This window comes from Montipora foliosa, chromosome 2 (assembly GCF_036669935.1).
Source record: "Montipora foliosa isolate CH-2021 chromosome 2, ASM3666993v2, whole genome shotgun sequence".
NCBI lineage: Eukaryota > Metazoa > Cnidaria > Anthozoa > Scleractinia > Acroporidae > Montipora > Montipora foliosa.
This window is the reverse complement of record NC_090870.1, coordinates 17,769,143-17,779,525: the sequence shown is the minus strand read 5'-3', so window position 1 is coordinate 17,779,525 and position 10,383 is coordinate 17,769,143. Positions and strand designations below refer to the sequence as shown.

Genomic DNA, 10,383 nt, shown 5'->3' with positions numbered 1-10,383 from the left:
CATGTCAACAATCACTCGGATAATGTTAATGGTGTTAACGGTTAATGGTGTTCGTTACCCGTAACGAGATGTCCTCCAAGGCACCTATTTTTTGTTTTGTTGCGTAATCAGCTCTTTTTCCTTTACTTGTTCACACATTTCTGTTGTTCCGCCTGAATTTTGAAGAGTAAATTTTTATTCTATATTTTAAATTACATTGTAATTATCAAGATAGATTATTATTGTTTTATTATTATTATTATTTTTTATTTTATTTTCATTTATTTATTTATTATTATTATTATTATTATTTTTTGGATAGATACTAAGCCCCTTCGAGGAGAATTCAAGACGAGATTTATTTGAACTTGGAGCATTGCGCTGCGAAAAATACCATAATAATCTTTTGCCGTCGGTCAAGTTTAGTTGGAAGTACGTGTGTTTCGCACCAGGGAATATTTTGGTGGCCGCTATAATCATTTCGATTCAAAAAAAGTTCTGTTCCCTTTGCTCATTTCTAACCTTTGTCGGAAGAATATGAAGCATTTTGTGGTAGAAAAAACCCTAGGATGCAAATAGAAGGTTCGCTTCAGTAGACTTGCCATGAGATGCGAACAATGCTGACCGTTTGTCAGAGAAGTTATGGCTGATCCTGATGGTTCGAGACGGTTTACTTTCGATACTATATTACCAAATCAATTCATTAAAGGTATGTAATTGTTTTACTTCTATACCCTAAGTTATGTCAATGACAAGTGATGCTTTAAAACTCTGAAATCTCTTTGAAAGACTGCTTTAAAGCACAATTAGCATAATGGTCGAGTGGTAAACCGGTTGAGCTGAACTTTCGTTCTCCCATTCATTGAGCGAAATTCTCCCTTAAGAAAATTCTCCCTTAAGAAAATAAAGCTCAAACGAGATTATTTGTCAACTTTATGGAATTGCCAACATTTCCGAATAAACGTTTTGACTCCATCTGTTCTGTTGAAACCGTAATTTTGTTAGTTGTTTTAGTGTAAGCGGAATATACAGCCGTTAATTTTTATGCGTTTAGGAGTTGAAAATAAAATATACCGTTATGCGAAACCCATATTATTTTTTACTAATAAGCGAGCTAGCAAGCCATGCAAGCCATGGGGTGAGCCATGCGAGTCATGGTTGCGAGCCATAACTGCGAGTCAACATGCGAGTCACACAGTTATTGAAAGCTAACCGTTGTAAAATGGGTGCTTACACTTAATAACTGTTTATCAGCGCTATTTGAAATGGGTGCTTAGACTTAAATGCGAAATTCATATGGCTCGCTGGCTCGCACATTAGGCAGACCCTATTATTTACTTGTTTCTTGTCAGGTTACGCAACAAAAATCTTGTTGTACTAAGGATTGCACGTCTTAATTGTAAGTTTCTAGATGTTCTACACATGATTTGATCATTATTTACTTTAAATGTATTTGAACCGGTTGTCTGATGTCGCCTCAAACTTGCAGGGTAGTGCATTTCTCAACTATTAAACACGCCCTTTCAGCCAGAAATCTGCTTTCATTTGGTAAGTACTGGATTACTGATCATACTGTTATTTTGAACATCATCTCTGGTGCTTTCACTTTGCATAGTAAAATGCTTTTGAAATCATGGACTTTTCAAATCATCTGCGATTCCTTTGTGGCAGAGATAATTGGTTAACGAATTCTTTATGGCAGCATTGTTTATCTGCTTTTATGTAAGTTCATTGTATAGTGTACCAGACATATGTCACTACAATAATGAACGTTAAAGTGCAAGCTTTGCAGTGCTACCTAAATAAATGTGGTTTTGTTTTGAACCAGTTGTGTAATTTTAGTTTGAAAATACAACACTTCGATTTGTTTGCATAATTGGCATTCAAAACCACTTGCCGTTCGTGCTTCCTTCACGTGCGAGTGTTCTTCAGCTAGAAGGTTGTACTTTTCATATTTAGACAACATTTTTTGATTGTACATTATTTTGACAAAGTTCACATCATTTCCAAGAATTTTTATTGCTCAAAAACGTTAAGGTGATGCCAAAAGACATTAGCTAGACTGCTGAAGTGTAAAAAGAGTAAAGGTATTGAAATATCCTGTTAAATGGTGTTGGAACATGTACTGTACCACTGACTGTAGCAAAAATATGTTCGTTCTGACTTTTCTTGTACCGGAAACAGTCATATATTATTTATTAACGTTGTTTGTTTACCCTTCAACTTGTTTGCTTTGCTCATTAATCCTGGAGTCATGTATGGTTTACGTTGGCTCCTCAGCATTTCACCTAAACGAGTTAGCAGCTAGTCTACCAAGGATGAAATACTCTGACCCAAGTTCTGTGCAAATGTTAGAGTCCTGCCTTTTCTACCATTATTCTGAAATTTTCTGCAGACAAACCCTTTAAAAATGTACTAAAGCTTATAGGTCTAATCTCCAGTTGTTCACATTCCTGTTTACAATGTATATCTATCATAAAAGGCAGACTTGTTTTGCCAAATTGAACCACAAAACAGGTTGATTTCCTCCTCCTAATAATTCACTTATCCATGATTTTTGTTTTCCATCACAAGGGGCATTTTTATAAGATGAATACTCTTCACCGTCTGGATGATGGATAAATTCCAAGATAAAAGCAATGGTTTCTGATGGAAGTTTATGACTACATTGGTGTCCTATTTTCGGAAGTGCTGCTCCTGGACCATGCATCTTACTATGAAGTCTAGCTTTTGATAATTCGTAGTCTGTGCATGATATTTCTTCTCCTTGAGTGTTAGTAAACCTGAACATTTGCTTAATTTCCTTAGTTGTGTATTGCTGTGCCACACAGCTCAACAGTTCAACCCGTTTGTGACTTCTAGGCTTCTCTCTGGAGTAACTGAGAGCTAAGCCCTCCATGATGTTAGCATTTGCATGTGGAACATTCACTTTTTCTTTAATAGAATTTGAAAGAAGTGAAGACAATGGCTTGCTCCTTTTACTTTTTGCTTCTAGTAAGAAACACCTCCTAGAGGGTGAGATTCACATGTTTACAATCATATTTTCAAAAGTTGCTAAAGTCAGTATTTGCGGAAAGTACTGATAGAGATGAAAAATATTGTGGTCTTATTTTCTTTTATTAAAAAATTCAAACGGAAAGGAAAAATGTCCTGACGTTGAATTAGTCAGTAATAATTACTGTCTCTGATCTGATTATTAAAATGCAAAAAAAATACTCTTGATTACGGTGGCCCACAAGGGCAATACAACAATATATATTCTAGTACAAGAAGATATATTTCAGTACAACACTATATATTCTAGTACAAGAGTATATATTCCAGTACAACAATATATATTTCAGTACAACAATATATATTTCAGTACAACAATATGTATTCCAGTACGATAATACTTATTCCAGTACAACAATACTTATTCCAGTACAACAATATTTATTGCAGTACAGAATGATGTATATTCAAGTACAGATATACATTTTTATTCCGTGACAGAATTATAAGTTCCAGTACAGAAATATATATTCGAGTACAAAAATATGTATTTCAGTACAAAGATGTGTGTTCTAGTATATCAACATAAATATGTTCTAGCAGAGAAATATGAACATTCCCGTACAGAAATACAGCGCATGCAATTATTTTTAAAATTGAGCGTAGTGGATGGAGGCAACCATGGAGTTGAGGCTTAATTCCCAGTGCACTCAGCGGTCAGCTGGCGGGAACTTTAAGCAGTTACAAAATGGCGGCTTTCTTGAGCATTTGTGAGTGTGGAGCCGATATTAGCAATTATGAGCACAAATTTTGTACCAGTTGCGGGCGAGAGCTTCTGTGTGATGAGAGGTCCATAATAACTTTCTATTTCTCAAGAGGATTTGAGTACAAGAGTATACTACACATGCTTTCTAAGCAGCACGGCATCAAGATGTCAGAGCGAACTCTCAAGAATCGGCTGAAGGAATTTGGCCTTCGTAGAAAACTGGCTTTGTACGACGAGATAGAGGTGCGAAGACATATAGAACAAGAAATGGAAGGTCCTGGGTGTATGGCAGGATATCGCTCAATGTGGCATACACTATCGATGAAAGGTATTCAAGTACCAAGGAGGGTTGTAGAAGAGATTATGAGGGAACTTGACCCTGAAGGATGCGAAACCAGGAGAAGACGGCGTCTAAGACGAAGGAAATATAGAGCGCCAGGTCCCAACCATTGTTGGCACGTGGACGGTTACGACAAACTCAAACCATATGGTTTCCCAATACATGGATGCATTGATGGGTGGAGCAGAAAGATCATGTGGCTTCGGGTGGTTAGGTCAAACAACCTTCCGGAGACAGCAGCATCAAATTTTGTTGATTGCGTCGACGATTATGGTGGTTGTCCAGTGAAATTAAGAACCGACTGTGGCACTGAGAATGTCTTAATGGCTGCTATGCAGTGCGAATTTAGACAGGATGTAGATGCCCATATTTACGGCCCATCTCCTGCCAATCAGAGGATAGAAGGATGGTGGTCTTTCTATCGCCGAAACCGGTCTACATGGTGGATAAACTATTTCCAAGATATGATTGAAAATGGGAAATTCAACCCGGGCAGTGAGCTCGAAAAAGAGTGCATTTGGTTCTCGTTTTCTGGAATCATCCAAAAAGATCTTGATTTTGTAAAAGAACATTGGAACACGCACCGCATAAGAGATTCACGGCATGACACAGTTCCTGGCAGACCCGATGAATTGTTTTCCCTGCCTGAGGACCACGGTGGAGTTGACGGATTGATTCTACCCATCTCAAGTGTACAGATTGATCATTTCAGGGAGAACTTTTTGCAGGTGGAGGAGGAAACAAATGTATACCAAGACTACTTCAATTATGTGTTGTCCAACAGTGACTTACGGGAACCAAAAGACTGGAAAGAGGCCGAAAATTTATATCTCGACCTGTTGTCAGTGGCAAGAAGGTAGAACAGTGGACTTAAGGTTCCAACTTTTGCAGGTCCAACTATTATTCCCTGAGCATTTGATAACTTGTCAGTCCACTTGGTGGGGCTAGGCAAGGTCAGGTTGGGAGTGGGCCTTTTGTCAAATTACTCAACAACTGTCATGTTAAGTCAAGCCCACATGACACCATCCTCACAACCTCACACTTGCTGTCTTAAATCCTATTCTATTTCTCCATGGGCAAACCAATTGTGTGGATGTGTTGACCATTGTATCTGGGATTTTCGTGACTTGCAGGTAGCACTTTTGTCTCATCTTGGTTCCAGGAAATGGTGCTTGAAACCTTTAAACTGCGACTTTTATATTACTTCAGAGAAACTGCAATTTTCATACTGTTTCAATGGTGGGTATTTGCGTTGATGCTCACACCTTATTGTGGAGATATTCTGTGCACTAGCTGACTCCACCATGGAGCAGAGGAACATTTGGACGACATGATGTTAAATGGCCAGGGGAAGGGTTATGATAAGGCCTGGAATAGGCCACTTCGGAAAGTACCTTAATACTCTTTGTTTGTCCCCCCAAATTTTGCATTAGCATCGCTTCTGTTTTCTCTTGGGACCATTGTAAGTCCCAAGAGAAACTGGAAACAATGCTTATGCAAAATTTGGGTGGACAAACAAACAGTATTATGGTACTTTCCGAAGTGGCCTATAGGCCTTATTCACGATAGCCGCCATGTTGGTTTTCAAATTGTTATGCAAATTAGCCAATGGTTATGCTGGGGAGCAAACATTGGAAAAAAGGCAAATTGCGGAAAATCGGCTCGTCGAAATATTGAAAATAACATAGACTTGAATTAAGTTATTCTTCTATTTTACTACTTAGGTGATAAACATTCAACGAACGTGTGTCTGTGTGGCTACAATGTTCGTTATAATCTCTCGAACTTCTGTTGTTTGCCCCCTCAGATGTGAGTAGCTAAGTTGCATGATAATAGCAAATCCAACATGGCGGCCATCGTGAATAAGGTCTATTGATTGAGCCATTTTAGGACTGAACAAACAGAACTGCTAAGGTCAGAGAAAAGATCAGATTTATTGTTGCATAATTAACAAAATTTCAATAAACTACATAGCTGGAGGAAGGGGGACATGACACAATTATCTGTGCCGGCCAACACTGAAGGTTGTATACTATTTACACTGTGACATTTCAGAACATCACACCTACAGCATTGTGCAAAAGTCATAACTTGGCTGCTTTTGTCCCTACAGCAACGTAAAGCCAAAGCTATCTGTCAGTGCAGATGTCATGAGCAATCCCATCTCTTCTTCTGTGTTGAGATGCACAGGTAGTGTAAAAACTAAGTCACAAGTGGAGGTTGTTGGCCTGCATTTACAACTACCCGGGAATCCGTGAAGGAACTGGCACCTGATTTTTTTGGGAAACCCAAGGGGAGGATAGTTGCGAGAGCCAGTCAGCCATTTCAGGAAATCGGCCACACCAAGCTCTTCTATGGCTGCAAATAATAATTCCAACATTAGTGATTGTGGCATGAAACTGACAACAAAAAAAAAAAAATGTATGCACTCTCTTCTTAATATTTTTCACAAATGGTAGGTAGACTGAGCATAGTTTTTCCAAGGAACTAAGTGGATAAAACGTTTCTGGAGAAATTATACAATTTCCTTACTTTTAGTTTCATTAAGATTTTTTGTTTTAGATTTGCAGGCTTCAAGACCTTTGCATCTAGGTGTAGGCTTACAGCAAAGTGCCACAATAGGTCTTCAAATTAAGAAAATTGATTACTGTTTATGTAATGTGTGAAATACATGCCATCATCTTTATGTTTCTATAGTAAGATTGGTGTCCTATTTTTAAAGTTTATTGAAGCCTTACTGGACAAGGTAACTAGCACGACCACATAACTTTATCTTTGATACTTACACTTTGCTTCAAGGCTGTGAATAAATTCACACAAATAGTGGTAACAGTCTGCTTCTTTTTCTTTCTTCATCTGGCTAACACTAAATTCAGGGTGTATTTCCTCTATCAAGTTGTTGGCTGTAACACTATAACCAGCACCAGCAACAAATGCTGATTCCCACAATTTAGGTGATTTTTGCACTGCACCAAGGACACCACATGTGGACAAACCTTCATGTAATTGCACCAACTGTGGGAGAACCTTGCCCACTTGCACATTTATGCAGATTGACCTGAATCAGACAAGAGGATGAAGAGGCATATTAAAATGGGGTTGACAGACCTGTCCGACTCCCGCTCTGTGCCCATTGTGTTGATAAAATCCTTTATAGTTTTCCTTTAACAAGCATGTCTTTAAGCGATTTCCCTTTTCTATAAGAGATCACGGGAGGTTCCTTGTATATCTCTCCAAGGGGAAGTAGGCTCTGATGGCTGATTTAAAGCTCAGACAGATTTATTTCTGGCTTTCAATGTTGTCTCACTGACAGTTTGGATATGGCCACTGTTACTAAAAATGATTGCGTGACTAGTATTTGGATCATTCGCGAATATGCTAATTTCGTCTCGAATCTTCTAGAATATTTAATTAGTGTTGTATCATCGTGATTCAGTAATTCCATTTTAAGCCGTTTGCGTATGTTGCTGTAAATAGTTTCTTATTGTAATATTACTTTATTTAGTAAAGCCAGGAAGTTCTAGAATCTTTCGCTGTAAAGTAAATAAGCGAATCGATGTAGTGTTTAGATGGTTTTTATCCCAGGAATGTTTGAGGAGTTGTACAGTAGTGTTTACTGAAGTGTGACGAAGGTCTCGTGCAGACCTTGGATGCTTTGAAGAGTGACAGAGGTCGTGTTTGTTAAGTGGAACAGAGAGGTTACGTGGAGATCAAGGCAGAGGCCGTGTGTTTATACAAGAGCGACGGAGGTCGAAGCATTGTTAACAAGTTTAGCGTGTGCTTGTTGTGAAGTCCGGAGTGGAATTACTGCGTTCGTGTGAAATAAACAACTTCGTTGTGTTGTCACACTGCGTTCTGATTAAACTGCAAACTATACCTACCACTTTAAAACATCGAACTCGCAAACAGCCACACAATGGGAAAAAAAAAAGCACTGCTTTTTTTCTGTGAAAATGATCCTAATTTCTGAACATTTCATTTACGGGGGACTAACTGTGTTCAAGTTCCACATCATTGTAATTATACTTCATTTTGTTAACCTTCAATGTAAACTTAAAACTATTGTGAGCCACACTTACTTAAAATTATTATTGCGTAAACCTACCTCACAACATTTTCAATTGATTCTTTAGTCTCCCTTGCCGGCACCCCATGATAACCGACCTCTTCAAGAAAAGGATAAGCATCTTCTGCTTGCAATATGTCTGGGAGCTCTTCATTTGTTGCTCTTTGAATCTAAAGTTGAATTGCAGATTTGAAAAGTTTATTTGTATATTCCAATCCTTGAATACCGGGCCATATAGTTATGTACAATTCTATACTCTGTATATCTTTGCTTGCTGAGCAAAATGGTGGAAAAACGTTTGCACTTGAAAAGTTATGGACAGGCACTAAACAGAATCACAAGTTACAACAAATACAATTTTGCCACCAAATAGGACAATGACAATTATACTGTAGCAATTAAAAACGTTTAAATGTAAAAGTGCAAGTTATAGAGCTTTGAAGTTGACAAACATTCCTACAACAATGCTTAAGAAGTTATATTTACAACCATCAAGGCACAATTAAAGTGAATCCTAAAAAATGTGTCTCAGCAAAATTGTTTTTCCTGATGAAATATCATAGAGGGAAAGACTGATTCCTACATCGTTGACCAAAGGGGATGGCCTCGATTGGCATGGATGGGCATTTTGATATTTAACAACCAAAATGCAAGATATACATATAGCTGCCAGGCCTGCTGTCACTGCTAATAGACAAGTTGTGCTTTGTACAAAGCAAATCAAATTCTGTTCCGCACATGAATACAAATTTAGCATCTCACCTTTTCACAAAACTCCCTGTGGCTAGGAGATGTTATGTCTTGTATTTGAAGATTTCCACTGAAATATGCATAGATCTCAGGTGCCAAAAAGTTTGGTGCTTGTCCATGCTGCACAATGGACATTGCCATCACTTCCCCGGCCAGTTTAAAATCTCCACGGTTGAGAGAAATGGTTGATTTTGATGGAATCCCTTCCACAAACAGTCTTGTCTCAACATAGCTTAAAACTTCTAAAACATGACAATAAAACTCTGTCAACAAACGTTTTCCCCAACCCCCCCCCTTCTTGACAAATTTGTTGTTTGACCAAGAACAGCTATCCTTGTTCCAATCGAAACCAAATGTTTTTTTAATAAGTGAATGTTCATAGACATAACCAATTCCATACTTATTTGCACCTTTTTCACCATCAAAAATACTCACATCATTAATTTACTGCCTTATCATTATAAGGGTGATCATTTTATATCAAATAAAATTTAAGTTTAAGCCGTAATGTAGTAAATACAGTGTACTTACATTTTTGCCACTAACAAAAAACTGATTACTGAATAATTACAAACCTACATGTAACTGAAGTGCACTATCCACAGCTCTCTTAAAATAGTGTGCCATTACGTCAGTAATCTTTCCAGTACATTGCCAAAGCCCCAAACTTTCCAGGCCAAGAGTACCATTTTGTATAAATGTCCCAAATGCAAGGCCAGCAGCAACGTGAACATTTCCCTCCCCATGCTGAAGGAAGGAAGGGTGTTCAGTGCCCTAGGCGTGGCAAGCTAAGTTAAGGTCCATAGCATGGACATGCAAGTAACTACAAATAATTCTTTAAGAACCAGCTACCCAATTAATTGTCAACACTCCAATTCTGCCCGGATTTTCCATTCGTGTCATAGTCTAATACGTATACTTACCAACCTAAGCCCTGAGCAAATACAACCCGGAAGAAAATACATACCAGTAACTTATAGTTTTCACTTGTAAAAGAAAAGAAAACAAATTAAAACCTGCAAAAAACTCCCGTTTTGGGCCTCCACTGTCCACTGCTGGCTCCCCAGAGAACGTCACCTTCAGAATTCTGTCCGGGGTGTAATAGCGTTCACGTGAACGCTTGAAATCATCCCAAATGTTCTTTCTCCGGACAGTGACACGAACAGCCTCCTCTTTTTCCTTAAGATGCCTCAGTCTGAGCTGTAAAATTTCACTCTTCAGATCTTTCTGTGACAACCCATCTTCAACGTTATTTTGCAGGGTAATTTCCCTTTCATCACCAACTCTCTCCCAGAATGCATCAGCGCATTCATCAGCATGCAGGCTGACTTCGTCAATTGGGAACTGTTTGAAACAAGTCGGGCACTCTATTTTCCCTTCTGTCTCTCTGGACGGAGCATTAGCATCAGCGTTGTACGTGTGTCCAGAGGTACAACTCGGCTGCAGCCATTCCACTGGTTGTAGCAACTCTTGATGGTCTGCGTCGGG

At 38.5% G+C, this 10,383-nt stretch overlaps 2 protein-coding genes across 2 annotated transcripts in view; one reads left to right on the top strand and one right to left on the bottom strand.

Moving 5' to 3' along the window:
• Positions 1-3,631: 3,631 nt before the first annotated feature.
• LOC137990205 (uncharacterized) lies at positions 3,632-5,504 on the top strand. Its single transcript, XM_068835640.1, has one exon. The coding sequence runs from the start codon at positions 3,722-3,724 to the stop codon at positions 4,937-4,939; it is 1,218 nt and encodes a 405-aa protein (XP_068691741.1). The 5' UTR covers positions 3,632-3,721; the 3' UTR covers positions 4,940-5,504.
• A 352-nt stretch (positions 5,505-5,856) lies between these two features.
• Positions 5,857-10,383, bottom strand: part of LOC137990189 (uncharacterized) — a 5,644-nt gene continuing 1,117 nt past the window's right edge. Inside the window, exons 1-5 of the mRNA XM_068835639.1 lie at positions 9,912-10,383; positions 8,908-9,137; positions 8,185-8,315; positions 6,866-7,137; positions 5,857-6,437 (exon numbers count right to left, since the gene is read on the bottom strand). The exon at positions 9,912-10,383 is cut by the window's right edge and continues 1,117 nt beyond it. Coding sequence (XP_068691740.1) covers positions 6,187-6,437; positions 6,866-7,137; positions 8,185-8,315; positions 8,908-9,137; positions 9,912-10,383 — 1,356 coding nt within the window. The 3' untranslated portion in view covers positions 5,857-6,186. The remainder of the gene's footprint in view (positions 6,438-6,865; positions 7,138-8,184; positions 8,316-8,907; positions 9,138-9,911) is intronic.

Coding starts and splice junctions, on each gene's coding strand:
- LOC137990205 (XM_068835640.1), top strand. CDS start 3,722: ATGGCGGCTTTCTTGAGCATTTGTGAGTGTGGAGCCGATATTAGCAAT.